The sequence below is a fragment of the Aphanomyces astaci genome (genome assembly GCF_000520075.1).
Source record: "Aphanomyces astaci strain APO3 unplaced genomic scaffold supercont1.28, whole genome shotgun sequence".
Taxonomy (NCBI): domain Eukaryota; phylum Oomycota; class Saprolegniomycetes; order Saprolegniales; family Verrucalvaceae; genus Aphanomyces; species Aphanomyces astaci.
In genome coordinates, this window is record NW_009798291.1 from 68,806 (window position 1) to 95,434 (window position 26,629).

A 26,629-nucleotide genomic window follows, 5' to 3' on the forward strand; every position below is an offset into this window, starting at 1 on the left:
ACATGAGCAAGCAAAATACCGAATTCCCAGCTTCTCATTGGTACAAATTTCGTAGAAATTGGGTACATGAGTCAAATTTTGAGGTGAGTCGAAGTTGAAACGTGGAGGTAATTTGGGACGGAGTAGTACTGCCGTAGCATCATCTACATACAGTAATAGAAGCTCCCGACAATCTCAACAAGGATGAAAATCTGATGACTTGTCTTGCATTACTTTTGCGATTTGAGCAGATGTCGTAGCTCGACCCCGAGTATGGTCGTGGCTTTCAACTGCATCATCGCAACACTTCGGCACGCGCACGCGTCTTCCACTTCTGGGAGGAACCGACACGTGGTCGTGGCCACGTCAAAGTGCTCCATCGCGCGGTCGACCTTGCCTTGGGCAAAGTACACCTGCGCCAGGTCCAAATGCGCGGCACTGCACCGCGGGTCCACTTGCAGCGCCTGCTCAAAGTGTGCGATGGCGTGGCCGGCGTCGTTGGTGGCCACGAAGATGCGGCCGGCATTCAGCCACGGCAGCGGACACGCGGGGGACAACTCGACCGCCTTCTTCAGGTGCTCCATGGCTAGGCCATAGTCGGCGCGATCTGACAGGACGTCGCCATAGAAGAGGTGCACCTCGTGGGAGGTTGGGAACTGCTCCAACGCCGACTTGAACACATCCACGCTCTGGTAGACCGACCCTGCCTTGTACAGCGCCATGGCGTACGAGATGTGGGTCACGGCCAGCGACTCGCACCGCGTCATCGACCGCCGCAGCGACGACACCGCGGCCGCGTAGTCGCCCTGGATGAGCTCCATCTGCCCGCGATGGAGGTATACGTCGCCGCTGTTCTCGTCCACCGTCGCGGCATGTGTGAAGCACTCGTCGGCGGCTTCGAACTCGCCCAACTCACAGAGGAACCCGGCCTTCTTGACCACCGAGTTGAGGTGCGTGTCGTCCAGAGCCAGCGCCTCGTCGATGACGGCCAGCGCGCTCTCGACATCCCCGGCAATGTACAGGAAGGTGGCATGGAAGTTGAGTGCAATGACGTGGCGATCACGCTTGGTTTTGAACACCTTCTTGGCGGTGGATGTACTAGTTGTAGTAGTAGTAGTACTAGCACCGTCCAGCACGTTGTCGAGGTTCTCGGGCTCGTCGTCGGTGGTGGTAGTAGTAGTACTAACATATGCCGCCAACGTAGCAAACAGCGCTTGCGCTTGGGCGTAGCGTTTCGAACGTTTGTGGTCGATAGCTTGCACAAGCAAGTCGTCAAACTGGTCGTCGTTTAAAACGTTTGAAACCGCGTCGTCCGATTTTGATTGGCTCTTGACGTGGACGGTGCTCACGCCGGCATCCGCATCCCGGCTAAACGACTGAAAGTAGCTGTCCACGAGCCACGAAGAAGGCAGTTCGTGGCGCTTCGCCATGTTCGCCCACACACTCTTAGCTTGATCCCGCCCGACTAATTTGGACACACGCTCAATCACTTCGGCCACATCGAGTTGCCGGGATCCGCCCAATATGAACGCCAGCACGTGGTGTTGCAGCGCCTATCCAAAGTGCAAAGTGATCCAAAGTGCAAAGTGACGTGATCCAGAATTACATACCAAATTGAAGTCCTTGTGCTGTTCGTCAATAGCGCCTTTTACCGCATACGCATCGGCGCAGTACGGCGACAGGTCGAGGGCCAGCTTGCAATCGGCAGCCGCCAGCTCCAGACGGTTGGTTCGGACGTAGCACTTGGCTCGCTTGGTGAGCGCCTCCACGACCGCCGTGTTGTTGACTGGCAGGCAGTTCAGAGCTTCCGTGTACCGTTTGATAGCTTCGTCGTCGTCGAGCCGCCGCACGCTAAAGTCGCCGGTGCGGAGCTTGGCGCCAAACGCGGCAAGGGCGCCGTCGTCGGTGGGTTTGGCTTGTTCATCTGCGACATCGTCATTCACGACATGATGCGACGAGAACGTCGACGCCAGGACAGCGTTCATGTCGGATTGAACGCTGTTGATGACAGCTTGCAGTTGGATCGCATCCAAAGTCGGACATTCCTGGGCTTTCAGAGCAGCTTGGATGCCTTCAAACACAGCCTGGATCTTGGCTTTTACTTGCAACGAGCTTTGCTTTTTAGGGTGATTCGACCGAGATGATGTGAACCGATAGCCCAATTGGTAGGCTACGCACGGGTACCACGTAAGTTCTGAGATCGGTTGGGGGGATTCAGGTGTCACAACTTGAAGCGGTTGTGCTGCTGCCGCTGGGGTGACGGCCCAGGGGACTTTGGCTGCCAGAGTACGCCGAATACTCGCTTCGATCGTAGCGACCATCGCGAGCACGGCCGGCTCGTCGACGGGCGCCACCGTGACGTCGACCACCGGCGGCGGTTTGAGGAGGGTCTGGGGCAGCTCTTGGATGCGCTGCATATGTGCGACACAGTCAGCGTCGCGGCTGTCGTGAAGCCACTTTTGAGAACTCATGGCCATGGTGCTTTCGTCGAGATCGACGAGGTCGTACACCAGATCGGACACGGTTTCGACCACTTCTTGCAGAATCGGACTACCCTTGAGCTTGGCTTCGAGCATGGTCGTGTTGACCACGTTCGGATTGAGACAGAGCACGCCAAATGGCGCAAGACACAAGGATGAGTACTGATAGATCACTTGGGCAACGTCGAGGAACTTTGCCTTGGATAATGGGGATGGCATGGTGAAGAAGTCGGCGTGGTAGTCATCCTGTGGTGGCGCTGTGGACGACTCGGTGTCTTCTTTGGTTTGAGCGCTGGATGATAGATAAGCAGTGTACTCGGCCATGACGACTTCCTTGGCTTTCGAGTCCATCGGCGCCACAAATTCGTCGTCGGCATGGGGCTTGGGATGGTGATGGGAGATATCAAAACTTCCATCGTCGATGTTGGCAACATGGGCACTGGATGGGGCGAACAACTCGCATGTAACATGGCTCGGAAGCAATGGCCACGATTCCCTCAACCCAAAGCTGCATAGGTGCACACGTGGGTGCCCCGCCAACACGAGCGCGACGGCGACGATGGCGGCTTCGAACAAGTCGACGGACACGACATACACGTCCGAGGTAAAGTCGACATGCAAATTGGCGGCAAGATCGCCTGGGGATAGGAACCACTTGCTTCGGGGGTCGTCGTTGAGGACGGACAGCGGCGACAGCGGCACGCTCGGCGTCAGGTGACCCACTACTGGCGCGGCCGACGACAGTCCAAAGTACACGTCGTCTGTGGATGCCTGTAGAACCTGTATAGCTTTCTTGTTGTTCGATGATTCGATTGATGGAGGAGTCGTGGCTTGGATGAACTCGTCGACAGTGGTCGCCGGGGCGACGGGATAGAGCTTGGCGTCGCCGACGGTGAACATCTCCATCTCGGAATCGTCTTGGAGCACATCTCGCTTCCGTGTCAAGGTCAACGCCAGCGGCGCAGGCAAGCTGGAAGTGGCCTGCAATGCCCACCAGCACATGCACGCCGTACCAAGCACTCGGTCCGACTCGATCAGGTCGTTGGAGGGTCGATCCACGTCCTTGGTTCTGTCGCGGACATGCAGCGCATAGGACTGTTCGTTCTCGATAGAGTCGTCTGCGCCTCGCATCTCCTCTTGGATGAATGCTCTGGCATGAGAGACATCACGCAGCATCGCCACGACCGCATCCTCGGCGGTCGGGACGTTGACGAACATGGCCGATGATGATGTCGAATGGTGCGCTTGTTGGCCAATAGAAAGTTCGTCGAAGTTCAACCGTAGATCGAAGTCGAAGTGTGGTGGAGTCAAAAATATGCATTTAGGCTTCTCGAAAATACAAAATAGACGCCTGCGATTGGCTGATAATTGGCGAATTATTCTCTGGCCCAGTCCCAGAGAGTTCGCGGCCCACAAGCGAAGGAAAGAACGATCCACAGATGACGTCCAAGCAGCAGCATGGGGATGGGGACAAGATCGCGTTGACGTCTGCGGGGAAGCATTTTGACTCGGACATCTATGAGAGCGCCAGTGACGACAAGTACGCTGGGTACTCTCGGACGCTGGACGACGAGGACACGAGCAGCCGAAGTTTGGCCGCCGGACCCAACAAAGGGCGCGCGTCGGACGGGTTGATCGACGACAACTACGATCCATTTGCAGACAAAGACTACCGCGAAGCCAACGGCAGCGGGTTGGTCAACAGTGTCATCACCGAGCGTGAAAGCGACTACCAGAGGCGCCGACTGCATCAGACGTTGTCGCCCACGCGCCAAGACGCTTTTGAGCGAACGACGACCGACGATGGCTCGAACGCGTCAAGTTTTCGCAAAATCATGCACAATCAAAAGCTTGATGCCGAGCGCGACGAAGTGATCCGCAAGATCCGCAAGCAAAAGGAGGAACACGCCGCCGCCGACGTCGTCGTCGCCGCGGCTGCATCCTCCTCCACCACGACAAAAAAGAAGAAACGACGATGGGACGATGCAGGCGGCAACGCGAGCGAAGGTGCCACCACGGAAGAAGAGTCGTCTTCGGAATGGGACCAAGACCACTCGACCGACAAGAAAGTCCCGAGCAGCTCGCAATGGGATGCTACGCCCGTGGCGGCCGACATGCCGACCCCGAAGAAGAATCGGTGGGACGAAACCCCCGCGCCGGCGGGTGGTGCCGAAAAGAAGTGGGACGCCACACCCCAAGCCACTTCTTCATCGTCCTCGTTTGACGCGACGCCGACGCCCGGCCGGAAGCGTTCGCGCTGGGACGAAACACCTCTCATGGACGACAACCGGACCCCGACCAGCGCGGCGCTCATGACGCCGGGCGGGTCGTTGGCGGCGCACGTGATGCCCGAGGTCGTGCAGCGGCTGCGGTGGGAGCGCGAGATTGAAGAGCGAAACCGCCCGCTCACGGACGACGAGCTCGACTCGATGTTCCCCACGACAGGGTACAAGGTGCTGGACCCCCCCGCATCGTACATGCCGATCCGGACGCCGTCGCGCAAACTCATGGCCACGCCCACGCCCATGGGGCAGACCCCCGGGTTCCAGATGGGCCAGACGCCCTCGGCGTCCGACTATGGGCTCCAACCTGGCGGCGAGACCCCCTCTGGCGGCGATATGCCGTACATCAAGCCCGAAGACTACCAGTACTTTGGCAAGTTGATGGAAGAAGTAGAGGACGAGTCGCTGGACCCGGAGACGGCCAAGGAGCGCAAGATCATGCGCATGCTGCTCAAGATCAAAAACGGGACGCCGCCGCAGCGCAAGCAGTCGCTTCGCCAGCTGACCGAGAAGGCGCGCGAGCTGGGCGCGGGGCCCCTCTTCAACCAGATTCTACCGCTGCTCATGGCGCCGACGCTGGAAGACCAGGAGCGCCATCTACTCGTGAAAGTAATCGACCGCATTCTGTACAAGCTAGACGACCTCGTGCGGCCGTTCGTACACAAGATCCTCGTGGTGATTGAGCCGCTGCTGATCGACGAAGACTATTATGCCCGCGTGGAAGGCCGAGAGATCATCTCCAACTTGAGCAAGGCGGCGGGCCTCGCCACGATGATCTCGACCATGCGCCCAGATATTGACAACTCGGACGAGTACGTCCGCAACACGACGGCGCGCGCGTTCGCGGTGGTGGCGTCGGCGCTCGGCATCCCGGCGCTGCTGCCGTTCCTCAAGGCCGTGTGCACGTCGCGCAAGTCGTGGGAGGCGCGGCACACTGGCATCAAGATTGTGCAGCAGGTGGCGATTCTCATGGGGTGCGCCGTGCTGCCGCACCTCAAGCACCTCGTCGAGTGTGTCGGGCATGGGCTCGTGGACGAGCAGCAGAAGGTCCGGACCATCACGGCGCTGTCGCTGGCGTCGCTGGCAGAAGCCGCGCATCCGTACGGAATCGAATCGTTCGACTCAGTGATCCGTCCGCTGTGGAAAGGTATCCGGCAGCACCGCGGCAAGGGCCTCGCGGCGTTCCTCAAGGCCATCGGGTACATCATCCCGCTCATGGACGCCAACTGCGCCAACTACTACACGCGCGAGGCAATGGTGATTCTGATCCGCGAGTTTCAAAGCCCAGACGAAGAGATGAAAAAGATTGTGCTCAAAGTAGTCAAGCAGTGCGCGGCCACAGACGGCGTGACCCCGTCGTACGTGCAGACGCATGTGTTGCCCGACTTTTTCCGACATTTCTGGGTGCGCCGCATGGCGTTGGACCGGCGCAACTACAAGCAGCTGGTGGAAACGACGGTGGAGCTGGCCAACAGCGTCGGCGCCGCGGAAATCATTGGGCGTGTGGCGGACGACCTCAAGGACGAGTCCGAGCCATACCGGCGGATGGTCATGGAAGCCATCGACAACATTGTGCAGAACCTGGGGGTGACGGATATCAACACGGAGCTGGAGGAGAAGCTGATTGACGGCATGCTGTACGCGTTTCAAGAGCAAACGTCGGATGACACGACTGCCCTTTTGAACGGGTTTGGGGTGGTCGTGAACGCCCTCGGCCTGCGCGCAAACAACTATTTGCCCCAGATCTGCGGCACGATCAAGTGGCGTCTGAATAACAAACCCGCCAAGGTGCGCATGCAAGCGGCCGACCTCATCGGCCGCATCGCGGTCGTGATGAAGACATGCGACCAGGAGCAGCTCATGGGGCACATGGGGGTCGTCTTGTACGAGTACTTGGGCGAGGAGTACCCCGAAGTCCTGGGCAGCATCCTCGGCGCGCTCAAGGCCATCGTGAACGTGATTGGTATGACCAAAATGACCCCCCCGATCAAGGACCTGCTTCCGCGACTGACGCCGATTCTAAAGAACCGGCACGAAAAAGTACAGGAAAACTGCATCGATTTGGTCGGGCGGATAGCCGACCGCGGCGCCGAGCTCGTGAGCGCGCGCGAGTGGATGCGCATCTGCTTTGAGTTGCTCGAGATGCTCAAGGCGCACAAGAAGGGCATCCGCCGCGCCGCCGTCAATACCTTTGGGTACATTGCCAAGGCAATCGGGCCTCAGGATGTGCTCCACACGCTGCTCAACAACTTGAAGGTTCAGGAGCGGCAGAACCGCGTGTGTACCACCGTGGCCATCGCGATCGTGGCCGAGACGTGCTCGCCGTACACTGTCATTCCCGCGCTCATGAACGAGTACCGCGTGCCCGAGATGAACGTCCAGAACGGCGTGCTCAAGGCATTTTCGTTCATGTTTGAGTACATTGGCGAGATGGGCAAGGACTACATTTACGCTGTGACGCCGCTGCTGCAGGATGCGCTGATGGACCGAGATTTGGTGCATCGGCAGACTGCTGCCACGACTGTCAAGCATTTGGCGCTGGGGGTCGCCGGCCTCGGCTGCGAAGATGCTGTGATTCACCTGCTCAACTTTGTGTGGCCCAATATCTTTGAGACGTCGCCGCATGTGATTGGCGCGGTGTTTGACGCGATCGAAGGCTGCCGCGTGGCCCTGGGGGCTCATGTGATTTTGCAGTTTTGCCTTCAAGGGCTGTTCCACCCCGCGCGCCGCGTCCGCGAAGTGTACTGGAAGATCTACAACTCGCTCTACATGTACAGCCAAGACGCACTGACCCCGGCGTACCCCGTGATCGAAGACGACGCGGCCAACTCATATGGGCGTACGTACTTGGACCTGACGATTTAATACCTCTGCCACCCCCCCCCATCACACACATACCACCGCCATATGAACTTTTTTTCATTGAATTAACGAAAATACTCACTCAATTTAGCACTATCGTGTCGACTAATTATATATTCACAGATTCTTCGTGCAAACAAACAGTATTTCGTACAAGCCTGGAAAAGGGCACCAAGACCAATTCATTATATCTATACGAGCATATTATAATATAAATCATACTCGAAATAATTGTTCGATTCAGCAGATATATCGGCCGCATACAACGTTGTCGCAGATCAAGTCGACTTTGTCGTCAATCCGATCCACGTTGTCGCATACGATGACCCGTACCAGGTCTTGGAGGATGGTCGGAAAAGGGCGATCACGACAGACGTATGCGACAACGTTTGTGGCACTTTATTGCATGAACGATACTGATCGGCTGTATATGCAAATGCATATGGTATCACCTCATGCGATGACGTTCGATCCTAAGTTCTATCCTCCTCGTAGATAGAACTCCAACACCATGCGCGTCCTCCAAACGCAACCGCCATCCATCACGGTCCCACACAGCGCCGCCATCAAGACTTGGTAGAGAATGGCAAACTGGGTTGATATTTTTCAAGTGATAGAATTTTCTTTTGCTAAATTAAATGGCGTCCGACCCATATACAAGTTGGAAGGTATGGTCCTAACGGAAGTCGAGTCATACGAGGCCTTTGGTATCTGTGCGCGGAAGCAAATCGTACTTGGCTTTCTTTTTCAGAAAACTGTCTTGTACCTAACACCATCTCGAATGAATCCAACGACTGCTCGAGAATGAATATATATACCCATAATATATATATATATATATACCCATAATATATATATATATACCCATAATATATATATATATATATACCCATAATATATATATATATACCCATAATATATATATATATATACCCAGAATTGCAGCGCATTCATCAGACACGGACACGCAATCATGACGACCACTAGCTCCACACGCGGATGTGCCTCGAGCGGGGCAAACACCCAAACTGCAAAGTCCACCAGCACGGCCTGGCAGTACACGATACCGCAGCCGATGATCAGTTTCGCAGTCAAGATGATGGCCAGCCACGACGTCAGCTGCATGAGCCACACCCTATTATCCCATACATGTATGTATTATGCATATGCGACGTGGTTTCGAGAGTGGCGTACATACCGGACTCGAACGGGGTCACCGTAATCGCCAGGGGACTGCAGGGATGTCCAGTTGCATTGCTTCTATATATACATGTGGTTATGTTGGGTGGAAGGTTCGACGAGAGGATGATGACGAAGGCAACGTACGGCCGTGGACGTGAGCAGCGTCAGAAGCACCCAGTTGAACACCACGCCCAAACTCGTGTCCAATGCAAAGTTGACAAAGTACATGGCACACTAATAATGCACAGATGAAGATGACATGTGGAACGAGGAAGGTGGGAACCTCGTCGGTGGCGCCCTTGTCTGTAAACCCGACCAAAGCGATGGCGATGGCAATGTTGGCTGCATGCGCGACGCCAGCGCCGATGGCTTGCTTCGACGCATCAAACAGCCACACCTGTCGATCACGTGAAGAAGGAACACGTGGATGAAACCTGTACCCCCAGAGGCCGCCGTGGCTTTTCACCGTGCCGCTTCACCACCAGAACCGACATTGCGATCATTCCAAGGGCGACTTGTACGCACGTCTCAAACGGACCGCTGAGTAACACGCATCGTCCAGCCGTGCCAGCGACACTGTGCGGTGTCGTTCCCATCAGGGGCTACGTTGCCGAAATTCGATATTCGAATGAAATTGGCAAATAAACTAGACGTATTATGACCTTCTCTGAATATATTCTGACGAGAACTTTAGATCATTTATCAGCAAATATATAAATGATGGATGAATGGCCGGGAATCCAAGCGCTGAAATATTAATACTTCGAAGTAGATATTATTATTAATAGTAACGTTACTTTGAGATCGATGCTCACCAAATACACAAGTTCAACCAGCGTCTTTGTGTGCTCTTAAGATTCATTGCAGCTTGGTGTGAACAATATTTCAAGACGGAATATATATTACTAGTACTACTGTACTATACAGTTATTAATAGTACTATGTAATGTTAGTATACTGTACCCTAATACTTCGTACTTCGAAGTAAATATTAATATTATTCGTGTGCAACAGGCGACAGTCAAACCAATCAAACCAATCAAAATATGTTTTCAATTCGTTTCACGAGCCAATGAAATGTACTTCGAAGTAAGGAACAAAGCGGTCCGCCTCATTTCATTGGCTATAAATACAATGAGGGTATATGATTGGACAAAATTTAATCGACGAATATATAACGACAGAACGACATTCGCTGCAACCAATCCGAAGGCGGCTCCATGTTTTGACCGCGGCGGATTGACACAATCTGTCGTGGGTCATGTACATTCAGCCGGCGGTGTACTGGGCATGGTACTGCACCATCATGGGGGTGGTGATCACCACGTTGGTGGTGCTGCATGTGGCACGGAAGCAGTTCCAGCGCCAGCAGCGTATGCGCGTCGACATGATCCAACGGTACCCTTCCTCGAACTGGCGATCAGTACACTCGCTCATGTGAATGCAGGAATCTGTTGGGGAATCAATCCGGCACACCCTATGGGCACCAAGATCTCGAGAGAGGGTACACGTTCGTTGATGTCGTCTCCACCCCAGTGAGTATCTCATCGATCGTCATAGGGTCCCCACAGAGGATCAATGGAAGTGTGAGATTTGCGACTTTTGCAACAACGTGGCCAAGCCGTGTTGCGTGCTCTGTGGAACCGAGCGTGGTAGGCCCACCCTTCATCCCAATGTGCACGTTCGTCTAACCATATCAACTGCCATGCAGGTTTTTCGTTGACAGCAACACTGCTCGGGACATCCACGGCGCATCGTTCCTCGGATCGAGATGCCATCACGAGTGAATCGAGTCGTGCATCATCCCATCCCCGCCGCAAGTCTGTGAGCATGCCGGCAACGACCTCCCGTCTCTCCTTTGTCGATCGCAACAAAGCGTTCAAGATCCGGCGGTTGAACGCGCGTCAAGACGCCGCGCGGTACGTACGACACTCCCATGATCCTCCTCCAGCCCGCATCAAACAAGTCCTTGTCTTATAACACGATAGAAAACGCAAAGAATGGGTACGGCAAGTCGATTCCGACGGACGGGGGTACTGGACTCGAAGCACCATGACGACGGCGGCGGCGGCGGCATCTCCCACCGAAGGCTTTGTCGCGCGGGTCGTCCCATCCGTCGACGGACACGACGTGCGGCTGACGTTCGCGTCGACATCCCGCGCCGACGCGCTCATATCGTTTGACGGCAACGCCATCCACGACGCGGACCTGGAGGTGCTGCATGTGGTCGCGGCGATGCCGTTCACGGAAAAGTACGCGTGGTTCGTCGCGCAAATGCATGGACTCAAGAACACGTGGAAGGAAGGCCGGCTCAAAATCAAAGTTCGCCGCGCCAACGTCCTCGTCGAGTCGTTCGAGCAGGTGCTCGGCATGCAGAAGCAGCACATGTACATGCCGCTGCGCATCGAGTTCATGGGCGAGTCGGGGCTGGACGCCGGCGGCCTCGAGCGCGAATGGTTTACCATCTTGACGGATGAACTGTTTGACGATTCCCTCGGGCTCTTTCAATCATGCCACAAGGATGTCGGCGCGTTCTACATTGACGCACACTCGGCCGAAGTAACCAAGGACCATCTGCTGTACTTCAAAGCGACGGGGCGGCTGCTTGGCCGCGCGCTACTGAGCGGCCATCTTCTCGCCGCGCGGCCGTGCCTGCCGCTGCTCAAGCACATGCTGGGGGTGCCCATCTCGTTCCATGACATTCAGTACCTGGACCCGCAAAAGTACAGCGGCCTCCGGTGGCTTCAAGAGAATGACCACGTCGACTGCCTTGCGCTCACGTTTAGCTGCACCGAGATCTGCCAGCGCAATCAAATCGTTGAAGTGGATTTGAAACCCAACGGCCGACACATCAGTGTCACAGACGCCAACAAGGCCGAGTACCTGGCATTGACACTGCGGTACTTAATGCTAGATCGGTGCGCGAGCCAGCTGCACCACCTCCTCTCGGGGCTGTTTGAAGTGATCCCGCAGGAAATGCTCATGGTGTTCGACTACCAAGAGCTCGAGCTCGTGCTGTGCGGTGTCCCAGATATCGACGTCGCAGATTGGCGGGCCTCGTCCCAGTGCTCCCCCGACCTCGCGCGTTCCCCCGTGCTTGGCTGGTTCTGGGACATCGTTTCGGACTTTTCAGCCGAAGACAAGGCGCGCCTCCTGCAGTTTGCGACGGGGTCGTCCCGAACGCCGGTCCAGGGCTTCAAGGCCCTCGTGAGCTACGACGGCCAGCTGTGTCCATTCTCCCTCCAAGCGATTCCGTTCACCGACACAGCATACCCCCGTGCCCACACGTGCTTTAACCGTATCGACCTGCCCCTGTACAAGTCCAAGGAACAGCTGCGCGAGGTGCTCACGGTTGTCATCAACATGGAGATCACGGGGTTCACCGAGGAATAAGCACACCACACACCGGACGAGATCTAATATATGTGTTTCTGTATATGGTGACATACAAGCAACGAGAACAGTGTGCATGATGTAGCTGCAGCCCGGCACTCACCGACTTCGTCCTTCGCCTCGTAGAGACCTCCGCGGCGTGCGCGGTAGTGGTGTCCAGAAGGTTACGTTTTACTAGGAAATGCAAAAGGTAAGGTCGAATAGATTTTAGCCAATCACCGTCGCGCGTTGACACCGTTGCAATCAGTCACTTGGTTGGGCAGCGGCAGCATCAACCCGACCCACCACCGCCGCCGCCGCCGCCGACTGTCTACGTGGCCTCACTTTCCCCACGGACGACACACAGCGCCTTTCTCGTCCTTTGAAGGGTAAGTCGATTCCATCGCCTTCATGCACGCCATTCAATCTCTCGTGTGGTCTGACGCTGTCGAGAACAGATTGCCCTCAACGTGCACAACATACCCCGCCCCCTTGATCAACATGGAATCAAACGCTGAATCATCCATCGTGCCCGACTTGTCGTCGCTGTCCCTTGCCGACGCGGTCCATGTCGAGGACTCTATCAACGACACGCCCCGGGCATTGGACGAGAACGACGTGCTTGGGGCGGAAGCCGACTTGTCCGAGGACGAGTCGAGTGACGACGTCGCGAGCGAGGAAAGCGAGGAAGAGGAGGAGGAAGAAGAAGAGGAGGAGCTGAGCTGGATCGCGTGGTTTTGCTCGTTGCGCGGGAACGAGTTCTTTTGCGAGATTGACGAAGACTACATCGTCGACGACTTCAACCTCACGGGGCTGAACGGCATCGTGCCGTACTACGACTATGCGATGGACATGATCCTGGACGTCGAGACGGCGCACGACGACGCGCTCACGGACGTGCAGCAGGAGCTGGTCGAGTCCGCCGCCGAGATGCTGTACGGGCTCATCCACGCGCGGTACATCCTCACGTCCAAGGGCATGGCGGCGATGCTAGAGAAGTACCACAACGTGGACTTTGGGCGGTGCCACCGCGTGTACTGCCAGGGCCAGCCGGTGCTTCCCGTGGGCCAGTCGGACATCCCGCGGCACACGACGGTCAACATCTTTTGCCCTCGGTGCCGCGACATCTTTTTCCCAAAGTCCCAGCGCCAAGGAAGTACGTTTATGGGAATGTGGGAGTTTTCCCCATTATGTTTTGGAGGTTTTCGTCATATCAGGTTGTAGATATTGACGGCGCGTACTTTGGCACGACGTTTCCCCATCTGTTCCTGATGACACACTTGACGCTGGTCCCGTCGCCGCCCGCCCAAGTGTACGTGCCGCGAGTGTTTGGCTACAAGGTGCACAAGTCGAGCGCGTACTATGTGGGCAAGAAGGACGCGCACGAGTCCAACGGCCACCGCCGCGGTCGGCGAAAACTCATGCAAACCACAGACAAACAACCTTAACCACACATACAAGAAGAGACTCATCTAGTCCTGCTCTTCTACATTGTTGTATAGATAGATGTGTAGATATAGTAGTAGCCTGATCCTTCGAGAATAGAACTACATATACAGTGCTACTGTAATATATAGAAATGGCGACGAAGGACGAGGAGGAAGTGGCTGCATGTTGAGACTGGCAAGTCCACAGACAACATACTCAGGCATACAGTATATGCGTTGTGAATCCTATTAATATAGTAGTGGTACAGTAATATACTTCAAAGTATATACTATTAATAGTGTATATTTTGTAAAAATATATTTGTCCTGCCTATACTCGTGAAGGGAATAATAATATATACCGTGAAAGAGAATGTATCTATTCTCAAAACGCCATGAAACTAGAAAATGTTACTCCTTTTATACTATTTTAACCCTATAATAGTTAGTAGTGAACAAAGAAATATATTTGTTCACCACGTCACCATGGCCAAATAAATATATCTGGCATTCGCCGCTTTGGAAGACCTTCAAGCATGGCAGGCACAACGACTTGACGCTCATGGGACTTTCTTGTGCTGCTAGTATGTCTAGTAATACTAAAGTATACTACGTAGTACCTAGTACTATTAATAGTATGCGTTAGTATTACTAATATGAATACTACCGGTACAACGTTAACAGTAAATAGTTGGATTAACACCCATGGTACATACACTATTTTCAGGTTAACGATCTTTTATCCGGATAACCCTGCACCAGCCTGGGGAGGTGACTTGATACAATATATCTGTGAAACGTTAACGTGAGTGCCGCCGCGCGTCCGTGAGTGAGATCGACACATGTGGGAGAAGAGCAAGGATGAAGAAGCTTTCTACGCTCGCATGTTCCAGCTGGCTGATGTGGACAAAACAGGCAAGGTGGAAGGCAAGAGAGCCGTGGAATTCTTCACCAAGAGCGGGCTCCCCGCCACGATCCTCAAGCAGGTACGCAACATTACGTATATCATGCTCGTATGTGACGTATTCATCGGCATTCCTAGGTGTGGTCGCTGGCCAGCACCAACATGCAACCTTACTTGAATCAAGACGAGTTCAACGTCGCGCTTGGACTGATTGCGTTGGCGCAACGAGGGGATCCGTTGGAGTTGGCGCGCCTCGACGCGTTGGGCAAGTCGCACTTGCTTCCGTTGCCAGTCCTTCACACAATCAGTGGAGTTGCCATGTCGAAGGACTTTGTGATGGCCGCGTCCGACGAAGCCAAGTACAAGACGCTTTTCCGCGATGCCGTCGGCGGCGACATCACCATCAGTGTCGCCGCCGCCATGGACTTGTTTCAAAAGTCGGGCCTGCCCCTTCCCGTACGCCGTCGTCGTTCTCATCCCATCATGCGATGTCTCAATGCTACCTCTAGGAACTGCACGACATTTACCGGTTGGTGGACCACGGCAGGTCGACGAGCACTCCATTACCTGTGACCTCGTTCACCATCGCCATGCACCTGATTGTGTGCAAGACGCGGCGCGGCATGTCCGCGCTCCCGACCTCCATTCCCATGGAACTCTTCCCCACGCTGGAGCTGCCTCCGATCGCTCTGGACCACGTGTCGTCTGGCCAGTCACCGGCCGCCATGCTGGAGCTGCAGGTATACACAACTCTCTAAGAATATATATGTATATATATATAATCATGAACACTACAAGGGCTCGCGTTATATATATATATATGCATAAATATATTTATTCACCCCAGAATATACATATATAATATATATACATACATATATTTGCATCTGTGTCGTGGTGCATACTAGTAGTATGTATTTACTGTTAAGGGGGCAACACATAAATATATATTTTTTTTCACAGTGCTTTCGTTCTACTACTGAGTACCAGTATATGATACATTCCTTTACATTCGTAATCATTTGACTGGATTTCATTGTCCTTATGTGTCATATCATCCTAGCTCGGGGCTCAAAAGAAGCTGGTGGAAGCGCTAGCTCGAGTCCCCATCCCCTCTTCATCCCCGCAATCCACGTTGGACATTCACCTGGATGCCGTGGAAGCATTGGGGTACGTCCTTCCTTCCCGCCACACGACGGCCATCGCCGACGGCGCGGCCCTCTCCGAACTGGAATCCGTGCTGCTGCGATACATTGCCCAAGTCACACAAGAGCTTCTGGAGCTGCAGAACTCGAAACCAACCTCTGCGGTAGTGCCCGTGCAGACGCTGCTGCAGACGCTGGCCAACCTCAAGCAGCAGTCCACGCGGCTGGTGGAGCAGAAGGAGGCGGCGCTGCGTCGACTTCATCCGCCTACTCTGCACATTGACACGAATCAAGATGGAGTCGGGCGGCCTAGTTGCTTTGACTCGACCTTTGACCACGACGGTAATAATATTCGTTAATACAATCAATCACAAATACAAGTGTATTATATATTATCTTTGTTTTACCCAATATTTGGTAGACTTTAGTGTTGATAATTCGCCAAATCTATCGATCGATTCTTTGTACTGGCGGCTTCGTCCTGTATTACACTAATTTCAATCACACACTAATTCGATGTGGAATTGGTCCAAGCGTGGATTTGATTGGCTAGTTGATGAGTGTTCTCGGTTCTGATTGGTCAATATATCATCGATTGTCTGTCGATGTGGTGGTGCTGCTCATTCGATTGAGAGCACCCGAAACACTCTACTTTCGAATCGACTTGACAATAATAATGTATATATATAATAGAATGTGTGTATCGGCGTGCTATGTACATGATACATCATGTTGATATGGCTCCGTTTATTACGTAGCGGCCCCAACTACTAGTAGTACTACGTTTCAAACGACAACTACTACTAGTACTCCACAAGTCGATTTCTTTGCTTCCAAGCCAGTGATGGCGGGTGCTGCCGCGCCGACGTTTGTTGTCCCCATGGACGGCGCTGGCTTGTTCTCGCCATCTCTAGACAACCATTCCTTTGCCTTTGACGGATCGAGTGGCGGCGGGGCGTCGGCGGCGGGCACGGGCGGCAGCACTTCCAACACACAACCGCCGAACCATCCGTCGTTTTTTGGTCCCCCGACGACGCAGACGTCGGTTGCTGTCCTCGATGCGTTTGCCTCTGCCACCACCACGAATACCATCTCATTTGATGCGCTAGACGCGATGAACGACATGGATCTGAGTGTTGGGGACAAGTATTACATGGTCGGGTTGTCTGAGGGGGGCTTGGACGACGACAAGGCGGCGGCGGCATCCTCCTCCTCTTCTTTCCCCCCGACAACCACCCCCGCTCGGTCAACGTCCGACTTGAAGCAGTCGGTTGTGGACACGTCTCGTCCGATCTCCCGGAAAGCATCGATCGCCGCCGCCGCCGTTCCGCCCCCTCCGCTCGTGGCTCCTCCCACGAATAGTAGCCCCGGGTTTGCGACAGAGTTTGCGACAGAGTTTGCCGCCGCCTTTCCCGCCACCAGCACCACCACCACACCACCGTCCTTTGCAACACTGTTCGACGACCAACAACAGCCAACCAGTGGAGCCCCGTTCGACCCCCCCCCGGCATCGTCGTCGTTTTTTGCTGCGTTTGGGGACTTTGTTGACACCACGTCGTCATCATTTGAAGCAGCTTTTGACACCCCCACGACGACAATAGCCACCACCCCTGGGTTTGGAGGCGACAGTTTGTCGGGGGCTGCCGCCGCCTCGTCGGGGGATCAGCCTCCTCCTCGTCCCCCGTCTTCTTCGCCCTCGTGTTCCGCATTGGTTGGCAAAGACACGACCATCAGTAGCGACGACACGTTTGGCCAGTTTGAAGCATCGTTCGAGGCATTTGGCATCAACAATGCCGATGCGACAGCGTCTTGGAATACCGCTGTCGCAGATTCCGACGGGTTCAGCAGTTGGTTTCCATCCGACTCGACCACCACCACCAGTAGTAGTTCAAGAGCTCCCCCCACCGATGACGCCTTTGACCCTTCGTTTGGACACTTTACCACGAGCGCAACCTCATGCGACGACAGTGTCGCAGACAGGTCTAAAACGTCAAACGACGATCCCATTGGAGGAGGCATAGGTGGCGGCGGCTTTGAAAACGATGTCACAGGGTTTGCCGCCAACGTCACTGAAATCGTCGCCGTCGTTCAAGACACTAATGACCCACAAGCCGATTGCAGCAGCTGGACGACCGGCACCGCGTCGCATACTAGCCAACCACATAAAGACGATCACATCTCGGCTACTACTAGACGAATTAGTGACCAAGGAAGTAGTAGCCAAGGTGGTGAGGCTGGTGATACTGCTACTGCATTCCAGAGTGACCAAGGCGATGCCGACTTTGCAGCGTTGGACTGGTCCTTCCAAGCAGCAGCACTCCCGTCGCCTGTACCTGATGATGGTACTAACCACCACATGTCGAACAGTCCCATCGGCCAAGCTCAAGGCGGCCACTTCCCCATCGATCAAGACACGGCTTTGAATGGAGCAGCTGTGACATCGTTCCACGACGAGGCGGTCAAGACCGAGCCAACGGTGTCGCAGATTGCCAGCCCCCCTCCGCTTCCTTCCCACCAAGATGCCGATTCCGTAGCAGTGGACGGATGTGGATGCCTCTTTGGCCTTCCCCATGACGACCCGACCGACGACGACAAGATGTCGCACCCCAGCGCCTCCCCATCTAATGATGTCAGCACTCCGTCGGATGAGATGCCACGACCTGACCGCGCGGACGCCGAAGACTCTGTTGCTTTTCCAGCAGACATGTCGACCCCTTCATCTCCGCCGGCTACCGAGACAACCCCGTCGGACCTTGTATCTGAGACGTCGTTCAACCCACTACTACCGCCACAATCAGCTGCAGCCTCTGCGACGACGTCGGCAATCGACGACATTTTTGGCGACTTCACGTTTTCCCCTGCTGCCTTAGGGGATCGACGGGTGGCCAGCGATCCGTTTCTGACCACGTTCGCCAGCAACGCCGCCGCCTTTCCGACGTCATATGCGACGGAACCGGCCGACGCCTCGTCCGACAATATGTTTGCCGACTTTGCTGACTTTCAATCGAGCGTCGGGACCTCCACGTGGGACTTTCCTGCGACGACGTTTCCCCCGTCAACTGCCACCCCCCCGGACGATTTTACATTTTAACAAGGCAGTCGTTGTATGCTGTTGGTATGAACAACCGAGTACTATTAATAGTTAATCGTAAGTACTATTAATAGTTAATAGTAAGTATACTCGTTCAGACGATCATCGTATCGTCCGAGTTGTATAGCCAATCAAGCTTCATCTGTGCCAAAGGCATTGTGTTATTTCCAATACTAATGTAAAAGTCCAATTTAAGGGTCGACCAACCATATTAACAGTTAACCAATCAATTCCTAGACGCTGTTTAACCAATCAATTCCTAGAAAGTCAGTTTTTACCGAACATGCCAAAAAATAGTATTCTGCGTAGACCAAATTCAAGACATAAAAGCGAGAGTAGTTTGATTGGCCACTTGTTTCTGGGTGTCTCCGAATTTCGAATCAAAACATCTCGAATTCAATACTCTTAACTAGTAATAGGCATGATACATATAAACTTATAATCCGATACCCACCACGTACGAGTCGAGGTGCATGCCTTCCACGGCAACGTCTCGAACAAAAGTATTCATAACAGTGTATTGTCGATTTGATATACAAATATTTGGGGGTGCAATCGAATCGCGCCGACCAAACCGATCCACAATCGATCTGATTGGTGGTTGAATTTCATTGAGAAGGTTTTGATTGGTTAATAATGTTGAGCTCATCGGAGGTAGCCAATCAAATCGATTTAAATTCCAACGAGAAACCACGCCACAATGAAATTTCACTCGAAAGACCACAATAAAATTGGACTTTTACCTTATGGACACCAGAAGTATCCATTAACGTTAGTTACTACTTCAAAGTCGTAGTATAGTATGAATATGCAATCTCGATTGTTAATTTCTACTTCAAAGTCGTAGTATAGTATGAATATGCAATCTCGATTGTTAGTTACTACTTCAAAGTCGTAGTATAGTATGAATATGCAATCTCGATTGTTAATTTCTACTTCAAAGTCGTAGTATAGTATGAATATGCAATCTCGATTGTTATTTCAGTCCACGGGCGTACATGGCGTCAATTTGCCGTTGAAAGTACGCCTTGAGCTGCGGTCGCTTGAGCTTGAACGTGGGGGTCACCAGGTCGTGTTCGACGGAAAACACATCCGGATGCACGTGAATGTCCTTGACACATTCAAACCCGTTCAGCTTGGCGTCGTTGGCCACCTCCGCCATGGATGCCAGGATCGCCGCCTTGAGATCGGGCCGCGCCGCCATCGCCGCGAGGTTGGTTCCGTCCGGAAGTTTGCGCTCCGCCGCCCATGCCTGCACGACCTCTGGGTCCGGCACGACCACCGCCACCAAGTAGCTCTGGTACGAGTCCCCATACAGAAAGATCTGGCCCACGAATGGACTCTTGGCGTAGATGTTTTCGATCTTCTCGGCCGCCACGTACTCGCCCTGCGCCAGCTTGAAGATGTTCTTCTTGCGATCGATGATGCTCAGAGTGCCGTCGGCATTCCACGCCCCAATGTCCCCCGTGGAGAACCACCCGTCCGCCGACAGCACCTCGGCAGTCTTGGTTGGCTCCTTGTAGTACCTACCCATATTATAAAACCAAAACTAGTCAAATGCTAGTACACTGTCAATCCACATCGCAAATACTAAGGTAACTAACTACACATCGAGGCAAAGCACACTGCTACAATAAGTACTACTAGTACTACTACGAGGAGCGCCTGCACAGTATTATAGTACAACTAACGTATGATGATGAACTTCAGTCGTTGAGTATACTGCACCGTGCAGTGGACAGTGATCAGGACCTACTACTAGGACCTACTACTAGAACTCCACCCACTTCTAGTAACTACTAGTGACCACTCATGGAATACAATGCTGCTGTCCATGTGTACCCCACAAACACGTTGTTGCCGCGGACGCAGATTTCGCCGCGGGGCCGCGGCACGTCGGCGCTCGTGTAGTTCATTTCGGGCACATCGGCAAGTCGGACTTGGACATTGGCGACGGGGATGCCGACATGCGCGCCCGTGGGGATGTCGATATGTGACAACGTGGTCGCGGCGCCCGTTTCGGTGAGGCCATACCTGCCAAACCACACTACTCAATCCTAGTTCTAACTACCACACCATCCATAGATAGCTCTGAAATAAGAACACCATCGCACACACATGAATCGGGTACCTCCAAGCTATATATATATATATAATATAGATATATAGATATATGCATAAGCTGTATGTAGACAGATGCCGTCGTACCCTTCTTCCACCCGACACGAGAAGGCTATTTTTAAAAATTCCTTGACGTTGGCAGCCAGCGGCGCCGATCCCGACACGATCAGCTCGACGCGGCCCCCCAGCACCGCCTGGATCTTGGAGAACACGAGCGCGTCCCACAGCGCATGGACGTTGGTGCCGTCCGCGAGCCCCTGCTTCTTGGTCGCGTATGCGTAGTCAAACATGAGCTTCTTCACGCCACCCGCCGACGCCACGCCCTGTACGATCTTGTCGTATACGCGGTTGAACAGCCGAGGCACCGACACGAATCTACCGCCATGTTGACCACAACAAATAGCATATGGGGAAATGTGGAGAGGTATGTACAAGTGGGGTTTGAGCTCGGCCATGTCGTCCATGAGGTGAACCACGTCGCCCTGGTAGAACCCCATGCTCGCCCCCAGTCGCGCAATGATGGAGGTCACGCAGCGCTCCATCACGTGCGGAAGCGGGAGGTACGAGATGTGCACCATGTGGCCGCGGCAGTCGATGCGGTCCGCCAGCATGAGCGTGGCCGTCGTGTAGTTGCGATGTGTGAGGATGGCGCCCTTGGGGTCCCCAGTCGTGCCAGATGTGTAGCAGATCGTCGACACGTCCGACGGCAACGGCGGCGACGGCGGCACTAAATGTAGCAGTCTCATGTCAATGCATAGCACAATATGGACAGACGCAAACCTGTGGCGTCAGGCACTGTTTCGACTTCATGAAGGGTCAAGAGGGTCACGCCCTTGCTGTCGGCGTCGCTGCGCTGCCGGGATGTGATCTAACAATGGCCATGGCGTTGAAGGCAATGAACGTAACGTGAAAAAACAAACAAGAAGAAGAGCAATGAATGGGACCTACCGAATCGTCCATACTGACAACAAACTCCAAGCTGGGGCAGTCGCCTTTAGCTTGAAGTACGGTGGCGACGAGGTCGCCCGAGCACACGAGCACGCGCATGTTGGTATGGTTGAGGATGAATGGAATCGCTTTCGGCCCCAACGTGTCGTACAGCGGCACCACCACGTAGCTCATGCGGTTGCACGCAATCTCGGTGAGGATCCACTCGGCACGGTTCTTGCTGAAGAGGCCGACCACCTCCTGCCGACCGACCTTAAGCAGGTGGTGGAACCCCGTCGCGATGCGCGTGGCGCGGTCGTGCGCCTCGTTGTACGTCAGCCACGTATATGGCCCCGCCTTGCCGCTGGCGTTGCGCGACCGGGTGCCCAGGTACTGGTTGTCGGCTCCCACGGACAGCCCGACCTTGAAGTTCTCCCACAACGTCGTGGTGTGGTCGGCGAGTGGGAGGTTGCCGGGGGCTGTGCGGATGGGACCATACCCAGGCGCGTCGCTGAAGGGGATCTCTTGCGAGAAGACTCGGGAAGTAGACTCGGCCGCGCCCATGCTTGGAAAGAAGGAAGAAAGAAGATCCAGGTTTAGTCGACAAATGGCAGTTTTACTCAAAGATATTATTTTGTCTCCTAGTTGAAACGATCGAGTAATTATAGCCAATCTAACTCCTCTATTTGTGAGAGTTCGATGCCATTGGCTATAAACATTTGATGTTGAAGTCCTTAATGAAGATGTCAAGGAGCCCGAACCATCGCCGAAGGAACTCATGACCCATGTTGGCTTCCCACGATGTCATCATAGAAGCGTCCGATGCACTCGCCCATGAAGATCGATAACGTCATCCGGAGAGCTTGTCCATCTTACCGGGCAAGGTCAACCCAATGCAGTGCGAGGTACTCATCTCGATAATGGAAGCGATCGGCACCATCTCGACCGAGCGCGCTACGCGTAACTTCAACGCAGACATCGACACCTGCGAAGTGGACGCTGCGTCGCAGCAGCATCGCCGTGACGAAGCAGTCCGTCCATGAAGGCATGTCCGCAGCCATACCACCTTCCATAGCATCCGCGCAAGTCCAGCGGTCGGCCAATTCCGCCGCTCCAGGTATGTCGATGCTATCGTATCACGTTTCCATGTAGACGAGCAACTGAAGAAGGATCCGAAGCTCACGGACGGCGGCACTAGCTAGTTTCCGCAATCTCTTTAATCCATCACGACAACTCGTGTGCGTTGCTTTTCGCTATTTACCAGTACTCAGACGTGTATGTACAAATGTAGATGGACGACACACCAGGAGGGGTCGGGAGGTTCTTCCAAGGTAATAGGCGCAGTGCCATCAATATTCTTAGACTAGTACAGTACTACTGCCCAAGTATCGATCCATCCCATCACGGTGCCTTCACTAAAGAGCCGCAGCGTACATGGCGTCAATTTGCCGTTGAAAGTACGCCTTGAGCTGCGGTCGCTTGAGCTTGAACGTGGGGGTTACCAGGTCGTGTTCGACTGTAAACACATCCGGGTGCACGTGAATGTCCTTGACACATTCAAACCCGTTCAGCTTGGCGTCGTTGGCCGCCTCTGCCATGGACGCCAGGATCGCCGCCTTGAGATCGGGCCGCGCCGCCATCGCCGCGAGGTTGGTTCCGTCCGGAAGTTTGCGCTCCGCCGCCCATGCCTGCACGACCTCTGGGTCCGGCACGACCACCGCCACCAAGTAGCTCTGGTACGAGTCCCCATACAGAAAGATCTGGCCCACGAATGGACTCTTGGCGTAGATGTTTTCGATCTTCTCGGCCGCCACGTACTCGCCCTGCGCCAGCTTGAAGATGTTCTTCTTGCGATCGATGATGCTCAGAGTGCCGTCGGCATTCCACGCCCCAATGTCCCCCGTGGAGAACCACCCGTCCGCCGACAGCACCTCGGCCGACTTTTTAGCATCTTTGTAGTACCTACATATGTACATTTGTCAAGCCAGTGTTTGTCCAAATATGGTTCAAAATAAGACGATGGAAACCACAACGGTATTGTCAAGTCGATATATTCGAAATTGGAGTGTTTGGGTGCTCAATCGAATGAGCAGCACCACCAAATCGACAGACAATCGAAATTCGACCAATCAAAACCGAGAACACTCATCAAGTAGCCAATCAAATCCACTCTTGGACCAATTCCACATCGAATTAGTGTGTGATTGAAATTTGTGTAATCAGGACGATCTTTACATACAAAAGTCAGCACAAACAGTCGATCCATAGATTTGGCGAATCAGCACAAAGTCAGCCAAATTTTGGGTAAAAGGACAATACAAGGTTCCACACAACGACATCAACATGTACAAACAATTTCACATACCATCAGACGACATCCATAACGGATATCGAGCTAGAGAGTATCATGCGTTCAACCATCCGATATATATATCTATATCTCCAGTATATATATATATATATATACATATACATGTCCATTATTGAAAACATAAGATGCTTGGTGTGGTTTGTATCCACTGTACAGTACTACTATGATGGCAGTGTCAAGTGTGTGTGTGTGATCGGACTTTACTGTCTTTGCACGTACGAACGTACGTACCCAAGAAACACATTGTTGCCGCGGATGCAGATTTCCCCGCGAGGCCGCGGCAGGTCGGCGCTCGTGTAGTTCATGTCGGGGACATCTGCCAGCCGGATCTGGACATTTGGCTGCGGCATGCCCACGTGGGCGCCTATGGGAATGTCTGGGATCGACAAGGTCGCGGTAGCCGACGTCTCTGTGAGGCCGTACCTACATCCAAACATCATAACCTCCACATCATCATCCACCATGTATGTATTATGCATGTAGACAGATGCCGTTGTACGTACCCTTCTTCGACCCGACACGAGAAGGCAATTTTTAAAAATTCCTTGACGTTGGCAGCCAGCGGCGCCGATCCCGACACGATCAGCTCCACGCGGCCCCCCAGCACCGCCTGGATCTTGGAGAAGACGAGCGCGTCCCACAGCGCATGGACGTTGGTGCCGTCCGCGAGCCCCTGCTTCTTGGTCGCGTATGCATAGTCAAACATGAGCTTCTTCACGCCGCCCGCCGACGTCACGCCCTGCATGATCTTGTCGTATACGCGGTTGAACAGCCGAGGCACCGATACAAAACTAGCCGAATTGTAAGTTGGTCACCACATACTACTGCAGTAAACTTTGTCTAATCCGTTTGGAAATTTCGACTTCCGAGTAGAATCGAATGAATTTGACAAAAGTATTTGAGAATAACATAGGGTGTGAGTCTGGATGCACCAAAAAAAGGATAAAAATGCCGATATTTTGGCAATTTCTAAGAAATTGGCAAAAAAGAATAAAAATTGGGGAATGATCACCCTTAGCCAATCAAATTGCACTAACGAGAAATTGCAACCAATCATCGATTAGTATAGTTCATTGACCTAACATTGACCAAGTGCAAATGTTCGTCTTCGCATGTGTATACCATACATTCAAGTAGCTTAAAATCTGGCTCAAATCGAATCACCTGTCAAATCCAATTTTGAGTGAAAACATTATATATATATATATATATATATATATGCCCAGGAAGCAGTCGATAACAACAAAGCACGATATATTCGAAACCTCTCAACATATCGTCATATCGATTGAATGCATGACTTTGTGGTTTGGCAAGGGAGATCACAGAAATACAAAGATGAGGCAACTAGCCACACCGACGTACATGTGTGGCTTGAGCTCGGCCATGTCGTCCATGAGATGCAGGATGTCGCCTTGGTAGAACCCCATGGACCCGCCGGCACGCGTGACGTTGGCGGCGTTCACGCGCTCGTACACGTGGGCCAGTGGCAGGTACGATAAGTGCACCCAATACGACTTGGAGTCGATGCGATAGGTCACGCATTCCGTCGCGGTGCTCAAGTTGCGATGGGTCAAGATCGCGCCTTTCGGGTCGCCCGTCGTGCCAGACGTGTAGCAGATGGTCGCGTAGTCCGACGGATGCGGCGGGTCTTCAGGGACTACATGGAACAAGAAGTAAGGTGGATGGATGCGGGGTTTTCATGGAGGATACATAGTGGCAGTCGTTACCTGTCGCATCTGGCACACCCTCAAGATCGTCCAGCGTGAGCAACGTGACCCCTTTGGCTTGTGCGTCTGCGCGTTCACGGGGCGTCACCTACATCGAAAATGACATACGGCAAAGAAAGTACACGTAAAGTGTCCACGTACCACATCCATCGAGACGAGGAACTCTAACGTCGGGCACTCGTGCTTGACGTCGAGGACGTTGGCGATCAATTCACCCGCGCACACCAACACACGCATGTCGGAGTGGTTTACGATGTACGGGATCGCTTTGGGACCGAGGGTGTCGTAGAGCGGCACGAGGACGTAGCTCATGCGATTGCACGCGATTTCCGTGAGCATCCATTCCGTGCGGTTCTTGCTGATCACCCCCACATTTTCCTGGCGGCGGACGCGGAGGTGCGTTTGGAGACCCGTCGCGATACGTTGAGCACGTTCATGCGTTTGGTTGTACGTGATCCACGTGTACGCCGCAGCTTTCCCGCTCGCGTCGCGCGTGCGAGTGCCGAGGTAGTTAGCGTCCCCAGAGATCGCCATCCCGCGCTTGAAGTTCTCCCACTGCGTCAGCGTATGATCTGCGAGGGGGAGCGCATCGGGACTCACGTGGACAGGTCCATAGCCAGGTTGAGCGCTGTGCGGGATCGGGTGCGAGAACACTTGCGTTGACGTCGATTCAGCCGCTCCCATCGCGGACGACGCAGAATTCAAAATGTCGAAATCAGCCCATGACATACTTAGTTATATTATTATCTATATATT

General features: G+C 53.7%; 9 protein-coding genes across 11 annotated transcripts; 5 read left to right on the forward strand and 4 right to left on the reverse strand.

Moving 5' to 3' along the window:
* Positions 1 to 111: 111 nt before the first annotated feature.
* On the reverse strand, positions 112 to 3,702 carry H257_10383 (hypothetical protein). Its single transcript, XM_009836912.1, has 2 exons — positions 1,590 to 3,702; positions 112 to 1,532 (listed from the first exon to the last, which is right to left on the reverse strand). Exons 1-2 carry the CDS (start codon positions 3,675 to 3,677, stop codon positions 210 to 212), a joined length of 3,411 nt encoding a protein of 1,136 aa, XP_009835214.1. The 5' UTR covers positions 3,678 to 3,702; the 3' UTR covers positions 112 to 209.
* Positions 3,703 to 3,860: 158 nt separating this feature from the next.
* On the forward strand, positions 3,861 to 7,741 carry H257_10384 (hypothetical protein). Its single transcript, XM_009836913.1, has one exon. It carries the CDS (start codon positions 3,899 to 3,901, stop codon positions 7,604 to 7,606), a length of 3,708 nt encoding a protein of 1,235 aa, XP_009835215.1. The 5' UTR covers positions 3,861 to 3,898; the 3' UTR covers positions 7,607 to 7,741.
* Positions 7,742 to 8,180: 439 nt separating this feature from the next.
* On the reverse strand, positions 8,181 to 9,432 carry H257_10385 (hypothetical protein). The gene is made up of 6 exons (XM_009836914.1): positions 9,226 to 9,432; positions 9,069 to 9,182; positions 8,930 to 9,019; positions 8,802 to 8,863; positions 8,537 to 8,738; positions 8,181 to 8,369 (listed from the first exon to the last, which is right to left on the reverse strand). Exons 1-6 carry the CDS (start codon positions 9,379 to 9,381, stop codon positions 8,295 to 8,297), a joined length of 699 nt encoding a protein of 232 aa, XP_009835216.1. The 5' UTR covers positions 9,382 to 9,432; the 3' UTR covers positions 8,181 to 8,294.
* Positions 9,433 to 9,930: 498 nt separating this feature from the next.
* On the forward strand, positions 9,931 to 12,354 carry H257_10386 (hypothetical protein). Its single transcript, XM_009836915.1, has 5 exons — positions 9,931 to 10,183; positions 10,233 to 10,289; positions 10,346 to 10,437; positions 10,497 to 10,704; positions 10,774 to 12,354. The coding sequence occupies exons 1-5, from the start codon at positions 10,047 to 10,049 to the stop codon at positions 12,176 to 12,178; spliced, it is 1,899 nt and encodes a 632-aa protein (XP_009835217.1). The 5' UTR covers positions 9,931 to 10,046; the 3' UTR covers positions 12,179 to 12,354.
* A 74-nt stretch (positions 12,355 to 12,428) lies between these two features.
* On the forward strand, positions 12,429 to 13,640 carry H257_10387 (hypothetical protein). Its single transcript, XM_009836916.1, has 3 exons — positions 12,429 to 12,546; positions 12,616 to 13,313; positions 13,382 to 13,640. Exons 2-3 carry the CDS (start codon positions 12,659 to 12,661, stop codon positions 13,603 to 13,605), a joined length of 879 nt encoding a protein of 292 aa, XP_009835218.1. The 5' UTR covers positions 12,429 to 12,546; positions 12,616 to 12,658; the 3' UTR covers positions 13,606 to 13,640.
* Positions 13,641 to 14,376: 736 nt separating this feature from the next.
* Positions 14,377 to 18,855, forward strand: H257_10388 (hypothetical protein). The gene is made up of 5 exons (XM_009836917.1): positions 14,377 to 14,570; positions 14,627 to 14,944; positions 14,998 to 15,228; positions 15,552 to 15,975; positions 16,392 to 18,855. The coding sequence occupies exons 1-5, from the start codon at positions 14,427 to 14,429 to the stop codon at positions 18,722 to 18,724; spliced, it is 3,450 nt and encodes a 1,149-aa protein (XP_009835219.1). The 5' UTR covers positions 14,377 to 14,426; the 3' UTR covers positions 18,725 to 18,855.
* Positions 18,856 to 19,550: 695 nt separating this feature from the next.
* On the reverse strand, positions 19,551 to 22,408 carry H257_10389 (hypothetical protein). Of its 3 annotated transcripts, XM_009836919.1 has the most exons (6): positions 21,794 to 22,408; positions 21,626 to 21,713; positions 21,278 to 21,572; positions 20,933 to 21,220; positions 20,567 to 20,758; positions 19,551 to 20,250 (listed from the first exon to the last, which is right to left on the reverse strand). In XM_009836919.1, the coding sequence occupies exons 1-6, from the start codon at positions 22,334 to 22,336 to the stop codon at positions 19,701 to 19,703; spliced, it is 1,956 nt and encodes a 651-aa protein (XP_009835221.1). In that variant the 5' UTR covers positions 22,337 to 22,408; the 3' UTR covers positions 19,551 to 19,700. The 3 variants fall into 3 exon arrangements, with proteins under 3 accessions (XP_009835221.1, XP_009835220.1, XP_009835222.1); XM_009836918.1 differs by lacking the exon at positions 20,567 to 20,758; XM_009836920.1 differs by having other exon boundaries at positions 19,551 to 20,758.
* Positions 22,409 to 22,692: 284 nt separating this feature from the next.
* Positions 22,693 to 22,974, forward strand: H257_10390 (hypothetical protein; the record flags this gene model as incomplete). Its single annotated transcript, XM_009836921.1, has 3 exons — positions 22,693 to 22,792; positions 22,848 to 22,889; positions 22,925 to 22,974. The coding sequence occupies 3 exons, from the start codon at positions 22,693 to 22,695 to the stop codon at positions 22,972 to 22,974; spliced, it is 192 nt and encodes a 63-aa protein (XP_009835223.1).
* A 1,094-nt stretch (positions 22,975 to 24,068) lies between these two features.
* On the reverse strand, positions 24,069 to 26,570 carry H257_10391 (hypothetical protein). Its single transcript, XM_009836922.1, has 5 exons — positions 26,015 to 26,570; positions 25,874 to 25,961; positions 25,509 to 25,803; positions 24,647 to 24,934; positions 24,069 to 24,566 (listed from the first exon to the last, which is right to left on the reverse strand). Exons 1-5 carry the CDS (start codon positions 26,555 to 26,557, stop codon positions 24,344 to 24,346), a joined length of 1,437 nt encoding a protein of 478 aa, XP_009835224.1. The 5' UTR covers positions 26,558 to 26,570; the 3' UTR covers positions 24,069 to 24,343.
* Between the last annotated feature and the right edge of the window lie 59 nt (positions 26,571 to 26,629).

Bases quoted from the DNA above. Each gene is read 5' to 3' on its own strand.
- H257_10383 (XM_009836912.1), bottom strand. From the start codon at position 3,677: ATGTTCGTCAACGTCCCGACCGCCGAGGATGCGGTCGTGGCGATGCTG. The intron at 1,533-1,589 runs GTATGTAATTCT...CACTTTGGATAG, and splicing joins AGCACAAGGACTTCAATTTG to GCGCTGCAACACCACGTGCT.
- H257_10384 (XM_009836913.1), top strand. From the start codon at position 3,899: ATGACGTCCAAGCAGCAGCATGGGGATGGGGACAAGATCGCGTTGACG.
- H257_10385 (XM_009836914.1), bottom strand. From the start codon at position 9,381: ATGGGAACGACACCGCACAGTGTCGCTGGCACGGCTGGACGATGCGTG. The intron at 9,020-9,068 runs GTTCCCACCTTC...GTGCATTATTAG, and splicing joins ACAAGGGCGCCACCGACGAG to TGTGCCATGTACTTTGTCAA. The intron at 8,864-8,929 runs GTACGTTGCCTT...ATGTATATATAG, and splicing joins CGCTGCTCACGTCCACGGCC to AAGCAATGCAACTGGACATC.
- H257_10386 (XM_009836915.1), top strand. From the start codon at position 10,047: ATGTACATTCAGCCGGCGGTGTACTGGGCATGGTACTGCACCATCATG. The intron at 10,438-10,496 runs GTAGGCCCACCC...ACTGCCATGCAG, and splicing joins GCTCTGTGGAACCGAGCGTG to GTTTTTCGTTGACAGCAACA. The intron at 10,705-10,773 runs GTACGTACGACA...ATAACACGATAG, and splicing joins GCGCGTCAAGACGCCGCGCG to AAAACGCAAAGAATGGGTAC.
- H257_10387 (XM_009836916.1), top strand. From the start codon at position 12,659: ATGGAATCAAACGCTGAATCATCCATCGTGCCCGACTTGTCGTCGCTG. The intron at 13,314-13,381 runs GTACGTTTATGG...ATCAGGTTGTAG, and splicing joins AAAGTCCCAGCGCCAAGGAA to ATATTGACGGCGCGTACTTT.
- H257_10388 (XM_009836917.1), top strand. From the start codon at position 14,427: ATGTGGGAGAAGAGCAAGGATGAAGAAGCTTTCTACGCTCGCATGTTC. The intron at 15,229-15,551 runs GTATACACAACT...ATATCATCCTAG, and splicing joins CCGCCATGCTGGAGCTGCAG to CTCGGGGCTCAAAAGAAGCT. The intron at 15,976-16,391 runs GTAATAATATTC...TTTATTACGTAG, and splicing joins CTCGACCTTTGACCACGACG to CGGCCCCAACTACTAGTAGT.
- H257_10389 (XM_009836919.1), bottom strand. From the start codon at position 22,336: ATGGGCGCGGCCGAGTCTACTTCCCGAGTCTTCTCGCAAGAGATCCCC. The intron at 21,221-21,277 runs GTACATACCTCT...ACATGGCGGTAG, and splicing joins GCCGAGCTCAAACCCCACTT to ATTCGTGTCGGTGCCTCGGC. The intron at 20,251-20,566 runs GTACACATGGAC...TAATATGGGTAG, and splicing joins GGCAACAACGTGTTTGTGGG to GTACTACAAGGAGCCAACCA.
- H257_10391 (XM_009836922.1), bottom strand. From the start codon at position 26,557: ATGGGAGCGGCTGAATCGACGTCAACGCAAGTGTTCTCGCACCCGATC. The intron at 25,962-26,014 runs GTACGTGGACAC...TTTTCGATGTAG, and splicing joins TCCTCGTCTCGATGGATGTG to GTGACGCCCCGTGAACGCGC. The intron at 24,567-24,646 runs GTACGTACAACG...GTTTGGATGTAG, and splicing joins TCGTGTCGGGTCGAAGAAGG to GTACGGCCTCACAGAGACGT.